Source organism: Hyla sarda, chromosome 2, assembly GCF_029499605.1.
Source record: "Hyla sarda isolate aHylSar1 chromosome 2, aHylSar1.hap1, whole genome shotgun sequence".
NCBI lineage: Eukaryota > Metazoa > Chordata > Amphibia > Anura > Hylidae > Hyla > Hyla sarda.
In genome coordinates this window covers 26,795,270-26,811,230 of record NC_079190.1, presented here as the reverse complement: position 1 = coordinate 26,811,230, position 15,961 = coordinate 26,795,270, and the positions used below count along the sequence as shown (strand labels likewise).

At 43.0% G+C, this 15,961-nt stretch overlaps 1 protein-coding gene across 2 annotated transcripts in view; it reads right to left on the bottom strand.

The window, feature by feature from the left end:
* The window catches only part of LOC130358321 (N-acetylated-alpha-linked acidic dipeptidase 2-like), a 75,496-nt gene that overhangs the window by 18,423 nt on the left and 41,112 nt on the right, over positions 1-15,961 (bottom strand). For both annotated transcript variants that reach the window (XM_056561424.1, XM_056561425.1), the window contains exons 11-14: positions 15,168-15,287; positions 10,440-10,522; positions 3,372-3,435; positions 741-808 (exon numbers count right to left, since the gene is read on the bottom strand). In XM_056561424.1, the coding sequence (XP_056417399.1) occupies positions 741-808; positions 3,372-3,435; positions 10,440-10,522; positions 15,168-15,287 (335 nt within the window). The remainder of the gene's footprint in view (positions 1-740; positions 809-3,371; positions 3,436-10,439; positions 10,523-15,167; positions 15,288-15,961) is intronic.

Sequence of the window (15,961 nt, the reverse complement as noted above, 5' to 3'; positions counted from 1 at the left end):
TGGGACTCTGCTGCAACTAAACATCCGAGCATAGCTAGTCCTGTTCACGGCTGAGAAGTGATACAATTGTATCCAGTCTAGACAATGCTCTGTAAGCTAAACATCCTGGACTCCAGACTGATACATTGTACATAGCTAGTCCTGCTCTCAGCTGAGAAGTGATACAATTGTATCCAGTCTAGACAATGCTCTGTGAGCTAAACATCCTGGACTCCAGACTGATACATTGTACATAGCTAGTCCTGCTCTCAGCTGAGAAGTGATACAATTGTATCCAGTGTAGACAATGCTCTGTGAGCTTAACATCCTGGACTCCAGACTGATACATTGTACATAGCTAGTCCTGCTCTCAGCTGAGAAGTGATACAATTGTATCCAGTCTAGACAATGCTCTGTGAGCTTAACATCCTGGACTCCAGACTGATACATTGTACATAGCTAGTCCTGCTCTCAGCTGAGAAGTGATACAATTGTATCCAGTCTAGACAATGCTCTGTGAGCTAAACATCCTGGACTCCAGACTGATACATTGTACATAGCTAGTCCTGCTCTCAGTGGAGACAACTATCTTCAGTCTAGACAATGCTCTGTGTGGACTTCAGACTATTACATTGTAGCAAACTAGCAGAGAGATCTGTGCAGATGCTGAATAATTTCGCTCACAGGGTATTGTCTAGATTGGATACGGCTGAATCCACTTTTCATTTACAAAAACCATCATTAATCCTTAGAAAACTCACCTGTTTGGTCACATTATACACCAGTCGGTATAACAATGGGGTACAATCAATTCTCAATGTGTAGTTGCCTAGAAAAAAAATCATATATATATATATGTAAAAAAAATATAAAAAACAGCATAGTCAGCATCATTTTGATCCATGATGCATTATGATATTGCACTGCGCTCCTGAAGTTGAGGTAAGATATACATTAAAGGGGTACTCCGCTGGAAATTTCTAATTTTTTTTTTTTTTTTTTTACTCAACTGGTGCCAGAAAGTTAAACAGATTTGTAAATTACTTCTAGTTAAAAATTTTAATCCTACCAGTACTTATCAACTGCTATATTCTCCACAGGAAGTTATTTTTTATTTCCTTACTGTCTGACCACAGTGCTCTCTGCTAGGGCTGGGCGGTATGATTAAATATGTGTATCACATGATTTTTTTTTTACTTACGGTGGTTCCACGGTATGCAACGGTATTTTCTCACCCCCCCCCCCCACCCCAAATCATCTAACCCGCCAGCACTGTTCTGCTCCACCCAATTAATGATCAGCCCGGCGGGGTACTACTCACATATGTCAAGCACTGCCCTCCTCCTCTTTGTTGGGGGCCGCCAGCAATGGAACTCACTGTACGCCAGTGGTCTCCAACCTGCAGACCTCCAGTTGTTGCAAAACTACAACTCCCAGCATGCCCGGACAGCCAACGTCTGTCCGGGCAAGCTGGGAGTTGTAGTTTTGCAACAGCTGGAGGTCCGCAGGTTTGAGACAACTGCTGTACGCTGTATCCCTATGCCTGGGCTGCAAAATTTACAGAAAATAAACTTTTAACTCACTCACCTCGGAAGCACGCTGGGGACGGTGGAGGACAGCCGTCAGCCTATCACCGGCCGGAGCGATGTCCTGCCCCGGCCAGTGATAGGCTGAGCCCACTGTCATGTAAGAAGCCGGGGCGGGACATTGCTCCGCGTGGTGATAGGCTGACAGCTGTCCAATGTTCCAGGGCCAACGTAGGTAAGTTAAAAGTTTATTTTCTTTATCTTTTGCAGCCGGCATAGGGATACAGCGTACAGCAGTGGTCTCCAACCTGCGGACCTCCAGCTGTTGCAAAACTACAACTCCCAGCATGCCCGGACAGCGTTGGCTGTCCGGGCATGCCAGGAATTGTAGTTTTGCAACATCTGGAGGTACGCAGGTTGGAGACCACTGGCGTACAGCGAGTTCCATTGCCGGTGGCCCCCAACAAAGAGGAGGGCAGTGCTTAACATCTGTGAATAGTACCCCGCTGGGCTAATCATTAATTGGGGGGAGCAGAACAGTGCTGGCGGGTAACATAGGATTAGTTCCCCGATGTGGAGACAGCGCTGCGCTGATAATACATTCCCAAGGGGGAGGGGCCCAACCGGTATTGCGGTATGGGCTAAAATTCATATCGTGCAGCCCAAATATTTCGGTATTCGGTATGAACCGGTATACCGCCCAGCCCTACTCTCTGCTGACACTGTCCATGTCAGGAACTGTTCAGAGCAGGATAGGTTTACTATTGGGATTTGCTCCTACTCTGGACAATTCCTGACATGGACAGAGGTGTCAGCAGAGAGCCGCTGAAAAGTACTGGAAGGATTTAGATTTTTTTTTTTTTATAGTAGTCATTTACAAATCTGTTTAACTTTCTGGCACCAGTTGATTTATAAGAAAAATGTTTTTCAGTGGAGTACCCCTTTAAACCCTTGAGGGTACAGAAATTTTTTTATTTTTGCATTTTTTCCTCCTCCCGTTTTAAGATTGACATAACTTTAAAGGCAAAAGAAACGTCCAACCTATGGAGCTCTGTCTATTTCTTGTTATAACTTTAAAGGGGTATTCCGCCCCTAGACATCTTATCCCCTATCCAAAAGGATAGGGGATAAGATGTCTGATTGCGGGGTCCTGCCGCTGGGACCCCATGCGATCTCTCCTGCAGCACCCCCGAGTCATCAGCTGTACATTTGCTCCGTGGCTGATGACTCACGATACAGGGGCCGGAGAAAGGTGATGTTAGAGCTCCGCCCCTTATTAGGTCATGTCCTGCCCCCTCAATGAAAGTCTATGGGAGGGGGTGTGGCGCCCATAGACTTGCATTGAGGGGGTGGGGCATGACATCAGGGGCGGAGCCGTGACATCACAATACTCTGGCCCCTGTATCGTGAGTCATCAGCCAGGGAGCAAACTTAGCTCTGTACAGCTGATGACTCTAGAACATTTTAAGAACTGTCCAGAGTAGAAGAAAATCTCCATAGCAAACATATGCTGCTCTGGACAGTTCCTAAAATGGACAGAGATGTCAGCAGAGAGCACTGTGTTCCAAAAAGAAAATAATTTCCTCTGTAGTATACAGCAGCTAATAAGTACTGGAAGAATTAAGATTTTTTTTTAATAGAAGTAATTTACAAATCTGTTTAACTTTCTGACACCAGTTGATTTAAAAAAAAAAAAGTTTTCCACCGGAGTACCCCTTTAACTCACAGTGATCGCACCCCAAACCCACTGGCAACTGTCCGTAAGCCTTTAGATGCTGTAACTTATTCAGCAGACTGGGTGAGGGGCACAAGCCCCGATAGAATACTAATTGGGGGAAATGGGGAGTAGAATGGGTTAAATAATACCTTCAATGGAAGAATCCGAATTGATATAGGCCACACCTCTTTCCTGGAGAATTTTAGCATTTTCCTATAACCAAAAAAAAAAAAAAAAATTATAAAAAAAAACAATTATAAAACAATATACTGTATAGTAATAAATTATATACTCTGTTTAAAGGGGTTCTCCACCATAAGGTGATTTTAGTACGTACCTGGCAGACAGTAATGGACATGCTTAGGAAGGATCTGCGCTTGTCTTGGGGCTAAATGGCTATGTTGTGAGATTACATAACACTGTGGCTAGCTTTTTGTGAAGTGGTATTTTAATTAAAAAAATTTTTTTTTATTTTTTTTCTTCTTACTATGCCGACTAGAGATGAGCGAACTTACAGTAAATTCGATTCGGCACAAACTTCTCGGCTCGGCAGTTGATTACTTATCCTGCGTAAATTAGTTCAGCTTTCCGGTGCTCCGGTGGGCTGGAAAAGGTGGATACATTCCTAGGAAAGAGTCTCCTTGGACTGTATCCACCTTTTCCAGCCCACCGGAGCACCGGAAAGCTGAACTAATTTACGCAGGAAAAGTCATCAACTGCCGAGCCGAGAAGTTTGTGACGAATCGAATTTACTGTAAGTTCGCTCATCTCTAATGCTGACCTCAATAGAAAAATGGTAATAAAAAAATTTATTTACATGCTTATTTTTTGTGTCCGATTATGGCCTCAAATATGGCTGGTTAAGTGGTATAAATGGTCCAGCCATTAAAATACAGCAGTTTTTCATGCAAAAATTGCTGAAAAAACCGCATTTAACATTGTGTGTACATGGCCTTAGAGTAGATTCTGACTACAGGACACCATTTTCCAGATAGTGGGAGTTTCATAGACCCCCCCCCCCCCAGTGGAACCTCTAGCACATCCTATAGATGGGTCATAAAAGTGTATGTAATAAGCAAGAACCAAAAATACACAAAGATGATCATATACAAGGCATTGATTTATAGGGGAGCCATCTATAGCGGGCGCTGGAGAACCATCTTTTATCCCTGGAGGCCGGTTTGTATACTTTAACCATAGAGTATTGCTCGGAAGTCTCTGTACCTTAAGGAAGGGTCGCCACCTGGCTGGTATTCTACGGGCACAGACAGTATTTTGGCCACCCTGCCGGTATTTTTAAATAAAAAAATACCGGCAATGCAATGGCCAATATTCATCCAACCAATCCTCCAACTCCCAGAATATTGCACCATATACTATACCGGTGTTTCCCAACCAGGGGTGCCTCCAGCTGTTGCAAAACTACAACTCCCAGCATGCCCGGACAGCCGTTGGCTGTCCGGGCATGCTGGGAGTTGTAGTTTTGCAACAGCTGGAGGCACCCCTGGTTGGGAAACACTGACCTATACTATATACTACTATAGAGTACAACATGCTGGGAGTTGTGGTTTCGCAACAGCTGGAGGCACCCCTGGTTGGAAACCACTGACCTATACTATATACTACTATACAGTCCAGCATGCTGGGAGTTGTAGTTTTGCAACAGCTGGAGGCACCCCTGGTTGGGAAACACTGACCTATACTATATACTATTATACAGTCCAGCATGCTGGGAGTTGTAGATTTGTAACAGCTGGAGGCACCCCTAGTTGGGAAACACTGACCTATACTATATACTACTATACAATCCAACATGCTGGGAGTTGTAGTTTTGTAACAGCTGGAGGCACCCCGGTTGGAAAACACTGACCTATACTATATACTACTATACAGTCCAACATGCTGGGAGTTGTAGATTTGCAACAGCTGGAGGCACCCCTGGTTGGGAAACACTGACCTATACTATATACTACTATAGAGTCCAACATGCTGGGAGTTGTAGTTTTCGTTTGGGGCAGCTGCTGAGCCACAGGCTGTATCAGGGCATGCTGGGAGTTGTAGTTAGTAACTAACTGCAACTCCAGAATTTAATAAAAAAATAAAAAAAAGCGATCAAAAAGTCACATCAAAACAAAAATGGTTCTGTTTAAAACTACAAACCAGGGCGGAAAAAATGAGCCTCATACATCCCCGTATAAGGAGAAATAAAAAAGTTATAGGGGTCAGAATAGGACAAAATTTCCCCGGTATATGTGTATCCTGTGATGTCACGCATTTTTTTCTTATGCAAATTAGCATGGTCGGTATTTTTTGGGCGAAAAAGGTGGCGACCCTACCTTAAGGGTGGATCTCCACAAGAAAAATTTATATAATATAGTGTCAAGTGTTGGAACTTTCCGCACCCCAAATTGATTTTTTTTCTCCTCGTGTTGGGTTTTATTAACCTGTTAATTCCTGTATTCTAACTGGAATAAGTCGTAAGAGAAAGTCATATATTTGTTTAAGGGGGGGGGGGGGGGGGGGGGGGAAACACTTCTGCTCTGAGTACTTTTACTTTTGGGGCCTCAAACCATGACAACTACACCACAGGCCAAGCTCCGTGCTGTAACGCTGCGTGTGTTACATACTAAACACCTCTACCCGTAAAGACCCTTCACCACAAGGAGGGAGAACCTGTATCTATACAACCACAAGGAGGAGGAACCTGTATCTATACAACCACAAGGAGGGAGAACCTGTATCTATACAACCACAAGGAGGGAGAACCTGTATCTATACAACCACAAGGAGGGAGAACCTGTATCTATAAAACCACAAGGAGGGGGAACCTGTATCTATACAACCACAAGGAGGGGGAACCTGTATCTATACAACCACAAGGAGGGGGAACCTGTATCTATACAACCACAAGGAGGGAGAACCTGTATCTATACAACCACAAGGAGGGAGAACCTGTATCTATACAACCACAAGGAGGGAGAACCTGTATCTATACAACCACAAGGAGGGAGAACCTGTATCTATACAACCACAAGGAGGGAGAACCTGTATCTATACAACCACAAGGAGGGGGAACCTGTATCTATACAACCACAAGGAGGGGGAACCTGTATCTATACAACCACAAGGAGGAGGAACCTGTATCTATACAACCACAAGGAGGGGGAACCTGTATCTATCCAACCACAAGGAGGAGGAACCTGTATCTATACAACCACAAGGAGGGGGAGCCTGTATCTATACAACCACAAGGAGGGGGAACCTGTATCTATACAACCACAAGGAGGAGGAACCTGTATCTATACAACCACAAGGAGGGGGAACCTGTATCTATACAATCACAAGGAGGAGAAACCTGCATCTATAGAACCACATGGAGGAGGAACCTGTATCTATACAACCACAAGGAGGAGGAACCTGTATCTATACAACCACAAGGAGGAGGAACCTGTATCTATACAACCACAAGGAGGGTGAACCTGTATCTATACAACCACAAGGAGGGAGAACCTGTATCTATACAACCACAAGGAGGGGGAACCTGTATCTATACAACCACAAGGAGGAGGAACCTGTATCTATACAACCACAAGGAGGGGGAACCTGTATCTATACAACCACAAGGAGGAGGAACCTGTATCTATACAACCACAAGGAGGAGGAACCTGTATCTATACAACCACAAGGAGGGAGAACCTGTATCTATACAACCACAAGGAGGAGGAACCTGTATCTATACAACCACAAGGAGGGGGAACCTGTATCTATACAACCACAAGGAGGGGGAACCTGTATCTATACAACCACAAGGAGGGAGAACCTGTATCTATACAACCACAAGGAGGGGGAACCTGTATCTATACAACCACAAGGAGGGTGAACCTGTATCTATACAACCACAAGGAGGGGGAACCTGTATCTATACAACCACAAGGAGGGGGAACCTGTCTCTATACAACCACAAGGAGGGAGAACCTGTCTCTATACAACCACAAGGAGGGGGAACCTGTATCTATACAACCACAAGGAGGGGGAACCTGTATCTATACAACCACAAGGAGGGGGAACCTGTATCTATACAACCACAAGGAGGGAGAACCTGTATCTATACAACCACAAGGAGGAGAAACCTGTATCTATACAACCACAATGAGGAGGAGCCTGTATCTATACAACCACAAGGAGGGGGAACCTGTATCTATACAACCACAAGGAGGGAGAACCTGTATCTATACAACCACAAGGAGGAGAAACCTGTATCTATACAACCACAATGAGGAGGAGCCTGTATCTATACAACCACAAGGAGGGGGAACCTGTATCTATACAACCACAAGGAGGGAGAACCTGTATCTATACAACCACAAGGAGGAGGAACCTGTATCTATACAACCACAAGGAGGAGAAACCTGTATCTATACAACCACAAGGAGGGGGAACCTGTATCTATACAACCACAAGGAGGAGGAACCTGTATCTATACAACCACAAGGAGGGGGAACCTGTATCTATACAACCACAAGGAGGGAGAACCTGTATCTATACAACCACAAGGAGGAGAAACCTGTATCTATACAACCACAATGAGGAGGAGCCTGTATCTATACAACCACAATGAGGAGGAGCCTGTATCTATACAACCACAAGGAGGGGGAACCTGTACTATACAACCACAAGGAGGAGGAACCTGTATCTATACAACCACAAGGAGGGAGAACCTGTATCTATACAACCACAAGGAGGAGGAACCTGTATCTATACAACCACAAGGAGGGGGAACCTGTATCTATACAACCACAAGGAGGAGGAACCTGTATCTATACAACCACAAGGAGGAGGAACCTGTATCTATACAACCACAAGGAGGGAGAACCTGTATCTATATAACCACAAGGAGGGAGAACCTGTATCTATATAACCACAAGGAGGGGGAACCTGTATCTATACAACCACAATGAGGGCTAACAGCACTCCCTACAGAGACGCTCCACCATAAAGGGGGGGGGGGGGGTTGGGGGAACATCTCTTCCCCATACAGACATTTCACCACAATGAGGAGGCAACAGCTCTCCTTATAGAGACGCTCCACCATAATGGGGGGAAACCTCTCTCTTCATACAGATGCTCCATTAGAATAAGGGGGGGTAGATATCTCCCAATAAAGACACTCCACTACAATAAGAGGGGTGGACGGACATATCTTCCCCATGCCACCATAATGAGGGGGCAACAGCTCTCCTTATAGAGACGCCCCACCATAATGAGGGTGAAACATCTCTTCCTATAAAAGGTGCCGCACCACAATGAGGGGGCAACATCTTTCACCATACAGATGCCCCATTACAATTAGGGGGGTGGGGGTAACATCTCTCCCTATAAAGATGTTCTACTACAATGAGGGGGCAACATCTCTCCCTATACAGATGACCCATTACAATGAGGGGGAACATCTCTCCCTATAAAGATACTCCGTTACAATGAGGGGGTAACCTCTCCCTATAAAGATACTCCATTACAATAAGGGGGTAACATCTCTATAAAGATACTCCATTACAATAAGGGGGAGCATCTCTCGCCATACAGATACTCCCCCAAAATGAGGGGAAAACCTCTCTCCCCATGCACCGTTTCTTATGCTCCACACTTAGGATAACACAGCGTATCAGTTTTGCCTGGACTGTACCTTTAAGTAAGTGCAAACAGAAGAAACAGAAAGCTGCTCGGAAAACCTTCTGGCAAGTGTAAATGTCAGGGACGAGCGACGGCAACGAAGCAACACTGTTAAAACTAGGATTTCATATAAGAAATGTCAGCCAGAGCCGCCCCGTCCTATGGCTCTGCGCCAATTCCATAGCTCCTTCAGTCACCGAGCCGCGAACATCCCAGAAAGAAGTGGGAAGTGTGAACTCTGTTACGTCTATAGATGCACGTGGATCTTTTGATATTGGGGAACACATGAGAACTGACAGGCTGCACTTTCTAGCTCTATGGACTCAGGTGGGTGTACAACCCCCACAATAATGTACCAAAAATATATTTTGAATTATCTTCTTTCCCCACTCATCAGACTCCTGCCTCTTAACATTTCATCCACTCTGAAACACAGCTCCCTGAAGGATCAGATACACAATGTCCACAGATGTCTAAAGAGAGGGAAGAGAGGAGGAGGGGTGGCTGAAGAGACTACAGGAGTTTATAGTACCAGCACAGTGCTGAATTCACAGCTTACAGCTCGCTACTGCTCTATACTGTCCTCCATGCTGCTGCTTCTAAGGGTGTACTAAGATATAGAGAAGTAGGATCCTTTTATGTGTCATGTAAGGGGGGGGGGGTATAGCAGCTAGTCTCCTGCTTCTGAGGGTGTGCTATAGTGATATAGGGGAGCAGGACCCCGTCTCCTGTGTGTACAGTGTATGGGAGACATGATATCAGAGTCTACACCCACAAGCTTAGGGATAACTAAAAATTAAAGATATATAATGACCAGTGCTACTGCTCATACACAGGACGGCTTATGATTAAAGTTACCTGAAACACATGGTAAACTTCAAAAAACACAAAGAACAACCTAGATTAGGCCCCTTTCACAGTACAATTATGTTCCTTTATTCTGACATCCAGTATTCATTTTTTCATGACCCGTTATTGCTGAATGAAATAACTGAATACAACGGATGATAACTGATGACCAATTTTAACGGACATTCTGTCAAAGTAACGGACATGTGCCATCCGTTATCACCCGTTATTTTAATGTCAGTTATTTCATTTCCATGTGACTTCTTGATTGTAATGCTGTACTGAGTACAAAAAAAAAACGGACAATAACGAATGTTTTTTGCGAGACTCCAATGTAAAATTTTAACGGACGTTATTTCACCTTTATTTTTGCCGGAACAAAAATTAGTGCATGCACTATCTTTTGTGCCGGCAAAAATAACAAATTAGTAAAAACGGACATACCTGATGCAAAAGGATGGTCAAAAAATCCTATTGACGTGAATGGGATTTTTTTTGACGGACGTTTTCAGGACTATTTGACCGGAGTAATAACAGAGGTTTTTACAGGATGATACATATATAGTGTGAAAGGGGCCTTAGCTATATCTATAAGCAGACACTCCTTAATTTCTTATTTCCTTGCAGGTGGAATGACTGACAGATTTTTGGCCTCCAGGTCTATGGAGCTTCCTGTACTAAAGACTGTTTGCTCTCACCTCAGCCCATTCTGTTGATCCCAACAACCCAAATTCTTCTGCATCCCAGCTGGCAAAGATGATTGTTCTTCTGGGCCGCCAGCCTGAAATAATAATTTACAAATTTTACAGGATCACACAAGGCGCCATATTATGGCTGTTTTGTACATATTTGTAACAAGAGGTCGTTCAAGCACTCTACAACTATACAGCGTACGGAGGGCGTTTATTATGTAACCATACACCGTGTGTACACTGCCGTACCGCCCTCTTAGATGGGAAGTTGTTGTAGCAGTTTGTTTATTATGAAACATGAATAGTTAATAAAGTCTAATGACAGTGTAAATCCCACACAAACACCACACAGCGCCATGCGTCATCTCATTTCTTGTCCGCAGGCAAAATATAACAACACTGCCAAATGCCAAGTCAGCAAAACCTGCTCCTCCACCTCACTTCACCCAAGAAAGAAAACCTGGGATCATTGCACATCATTTGTATTCTTCCCTAAATTATTTTTTATAGTTTGTATTCCCTCTATGCATTGTAAAAACAAAAACTATATCGCTACCTAGAAACCATCAACAAGCTTCTGATCGATTATTCTTCTGTCTCTATTTAGCCATCCTATATCAAAAGTTTCGGTCTGGAACTTACACACAAGCAGTAGGTTTATTCGGCAACAGAATGCAGACTTCCTTCAGGTCCGCGGTCTCTACTACTGTTCTATATCAGGAATGTGTGCGCAAAAAAATAGACCGCAATTCACGGGTTAACTTCACATGCAAACAGTGGATTTTAATTTTGCACATGTTTTGGCACGTGAAACACTTGGCATAAAAACTCTGAAGTCCATGAATCTATAAATTCCCATGTTCTAATCCAGAGTAGTTGGTTGGGGGCCTGTAAAGCTGTCCAGCTTTCTCCTGCCATTGAGCAGACAGATCCTTAAAGGGTACGTTTCATCAAAAAAACTTTGGATATATAATAGATTAATGTAGGCAGAATAACTTTCCAATAGCATGTTATTAAAAAATATGCTTCTTTCTATATAATTTTCCACTTTGAAAAAAATTACCTGCTGGAGTCTTAAATCTAAGACTGCAGCCGGGACACAGACAAGCTCATCACTGCTCCCTGGCAGGGAGCAGTGCTGAGCTTGTCTGTGTCCCGGCTGCAGTCTGACATTTAGGACTCCAGCATGAGTCTGAAATCTATAAAAGGCAAGCGACCAGGACTGGTAGGGAGACCCCTAGTGGTAATTTTTTCAAAGTGGAAAATTAAATAGAAAGAAGCATATTTTTTAATAAAATGCTATTGGAAAGTTATTCTGCATACATTAATCTATAATATATCCAAAGGTTTTTTTTTAATTAAAGGTACCCTTTAATATTTGTATTTAATATTCATGGTAATATAGGGATTTACTGCCTCTCCTATGGGACACCATTATACATTCAAAATGCTAAATGGAGACAGTAGATATTGCTGAAGATAAAGGTGCGGCACTCACCAGATGTCTTCTTAAAACTTCATCGAATAAAACGTACTTACAACAAAGGGAAATTATGTTGCCTGAAGGACAGAAGAAGTGCACCTTAGCATGAAACATTTGTCACCTCATTGCGCCCCAGCTGTCTTGTCCGATTCCCCTATGTTGTAATTCTGTTTTATTCAATAAAGCTTCTAGAAGAAGACATCTGGTGAGTGCCGCACATTCATTTTAATCATCATACCATGAAGCTTTATTAAACAAGGGAAAAAAAAAAAAGGTACAAAAAGCACATCAAGGTGGTAAAAAACATAACTAGGTACATCACAATCATTTATACATGAATAATCCAATAGGTAATACAGAGTAGGCATACAAATACCAGGCCACAGTGTGGAGACAAGAGGTGGACATAAAAGAATGGAGCATGAACTATTGAGCCACCATCATATGATCACACTGACTAGGGAAACCACCTCAAATGCAACAACTATAGCAGGGATACCTCTTAGTAAAGTGAGAAGCAGTGCCTCATATCAGGACAATGCGGCGAAGAGAGCCAAGGCTCCCAAACCACACCGAAGCGATCTAGCAATTTAGCCGAGGCCCATCAGAAAAAGAAGTGTGGGATTGACCAGGGACAAAGAGTGACGGCTACCACGCCCCCTCCCATAGGCTTGTATTGAGGGGCAGAGTGTGACATCACATGGGGGCGGGGGCGGGACGTCACACGCCGCCCTGTAGTCGCCGGTAATCAGTCACGGAGCGAACACGCTCAGGGGACTGATTACAAACGGGGTGCCGCGTGCAAGATCACAGGGGTCCCCAGCAGCGGGACTCCCGCGATCAGGCATCTTATCCCCTATCCTTTGGATAGGGGATAAGATGTCTAAGCACCGGAGTACCCCTTTAACACAGAAATCCTGGTGAACTCTGAAGCTTGTGGAGACCTCAGATATAGAGACAGATAAGTAACGCAGCATTAAATGATTGGTTCTGTGTGGAACCACGCTTATGCGAGAACGTCACCCAGCATCAGCGACTAAATTATATAGAACTAATGAAGGGCTCCGGGTGTGCCTAAAATGTAACCTTTAATAAGTCATTTAAATCAACTGGTGCCAGAAAAGTTAAACAGATTTGCAAATTACTTCGCTTTAAAAATCTTAATTCTTCTAGTACTTATCAGCTTCTATTTGCTCTACAGGAAGTTCTTTTCTTTTTGAATTTCCTTTCTGTTTGACCACAGTGCTCTCTGCTGACACTTCTGTTCATTTTAGGAACTGTCCGGAGTAGGAGCAAATCCCCATAGCAAACCTCTCCTACTCTGGACAGTTCCTAAAATGGACAGAGGTGTCAGCAGAGAGCACTGTGGTCAGACTGAAAAGGAAATTGAAAAACAAAAGAACTTCCTGTGGAGCATACAGCAGCTGATAAGTACTAGAAGGATTAAGATTTTTAAGCAGAAGTAATTTACAAATCTGTAACTTTCTGGCACCAGTTGATTAAAAGGAAAAAAAAAAAAAAAGTAACCCTTTAATTCATATGTACCATGATGTACTGAACAGAGTGAATCCTCCAAAGCAGCCATTTGGTTATTATTCATGTGCTATCCGTTCCACCTGTCAGTAAACCTGCTTTTTGTTTATACCTTGTTCTGACGATATTGTCAGTGAGCGGAGCTGATTGAGGCGCTGCAGCCGAGCTGGACCGGCACACGCCCCCTCCGCTATGTGCGTCACAGAGGTGGGCGGAGCTGCACGCGTAACTTCCGCTCCTGACCGGCAGTGATGTCAGACGCCGGCACCTCTATACCAAGTGAGTAGAGCTGGGAAACACCGTCTCCCTGTGCAACAGCCGGTCCTTGTGCTATGTCCTCTGTCCACGCTACAGAACCATGAGTAAGTAGGATCTGTTACAATACAGTCCCTATTCCTTTACAGGGCGAACACTGAACGGGTGTATGTGTCTCCTTTTTTTCTTACAGGTCGGATTGGCGGCTATCTATGGCTATTGTGCTCAGGGAAGAAGGGATAGACTTTTCTTTCTGTCCGCAGGATACCAGGCTGTGATTTTGTTCCTTACAGGTTCTAGGGATAGACTTCCCTTCACAGCGGGCTTATGCGACATGTGCTGGATCTACTAGCCGATGTATACATTTCATTCCCAACAGGACAAGTGGCCACATTATTGCTAATAGCCGTATTTACCCATATCTGTGGTCAATATTTAGTGTTATTTGAAACTTTTGCTTAAACCTCCCTGATGACACCCCTTTCAAACAAGGGCTCGAAACGCGTCAGTGGTAAGTATGTGTTTTTCATTAGACTATTTGGCGCAGTTGGACTGGCAGAACCCGGCAGAGCCCAACAGGTGTCAGTTTTTGCTATGATAATAGACGACATGGAAACATGGAAGATGTGATTTTATCCGGTGTTGGTTGCACAGGCACATTATTATAGGTACTTTTAAATGACTTATTAAAAGTTATATATTTTAGGCACACCCGGAGCCCTTCATTAGTTCTATATAAAATTTAGAGACCTCAGATATACCAGAATAAGTGACAAAAAGGTCACTGTACATCCAAAAAGAATCCCTTTTTTAGGTTTTGTTTTGCACAAACTGTTCAAAACTTGGAAATGACAAGGAGAGACCCAATTTGCATAAAAACTAATGTAAAATACAATTTTTTTTAAAAGCTCTCTAAGATAAGTAGAAATGGACCACATTTTGTTCATTTTAACCTAAAGTGGACAAAAAAAATTATGTCAAATTATTTCTAATACAGCGCTCCAAATCTACTCTATAAACAGATTTTAATAAAATTCTGCCTGCAGCCACCACTAGGGGGAGCTTAGGAGCTTACTGCATACAGATTAAACATTGAATTCAACAATACAGTTTTCGGTAGGCTTTTAAGCAGCCCTTATTACTGGTGGCAGCAGACAGAATTTTGTTCTATAGGTGTCTAATTATATGTCTATGCAGGAGATTTGGAGTTTTGTATCAGGAAAAAAAATATATTAAAAAAATAAATTAAAAAAATAATAATAATGATACTAAAAAAAAAAAAAAAACGACATTTATATAGGATTCTATAGTTTTTTTTCAGTCAGCGCAGCGCCAATAAAATAGCAAACGGATTTGTGTGTCCGCCATTAAAAAATAAGTTAACCAGATATTGACTTTCTGACTGACTCCTATAGGAAGTATTCGTTTATACGCTGCTTTCCAAACCTATGAATACCATGTACCTTGTCTTAGCTTTGCACCAAAGCTTCTTGCAACTTCTTGAAGGACGGCCGCCCCCGTTGTTGGATCGATTCCTCCAAACACCCATGAGTCACGGTGTCCTCCCAAAATAATATACCGGTCTAAATAAATATATAAAAAAGAATGGAAATACTACTTGATTATTAGAGAATTAGTGGAGGGAGCAGGGTAGGCCACAGCATACACCGTATACCAAAGTATTATCATTGCCTGTTTAGTCTAATATACAGTGACACAGGAAGTTTCCTCTCCTTCTTTCAGATCCTTTACATGCTGCGAATGCCTTGACTGTGGTGTGTAAAGGGTTAAAACAGGCTCCACTTAAAGGGGTACTCCGATGAAAAACATTTTTTTTTTGTAAACCTACTGATGCCAGAAAGTAAAACAGATTTATAAATTACTTCCAATAAAAAAAAAAAAAAAAATCTTAATCCTTCCAGTACTTAGCTGCTGTATGCTCCTGGGGAAGTTGTGTAGTTCTTTTCTGTCTGACCACAGTGCTCTCTGCTGACACCTCTATTTATGTCAGGAACTGTTCAGAGTAGGAGCAAATCCCCATAGAAAACCTCTCCTGCTCCGGACATGGACAGAGGTGTCAGCAGAGAGCACTGTGGTCAGACTAGAAAGAAATTCAAAATGAAAAGAACTTCTTGTGGAGCATAGAGCATCTGATAAGTACTGGAAGGATTAAGATTTTTAAATAGAAGTCATGTTAAACTTTCTTGCACCAGTTGATTTAACAAAAAAAATAAATTCCACTGGAGTACCCCTTTAA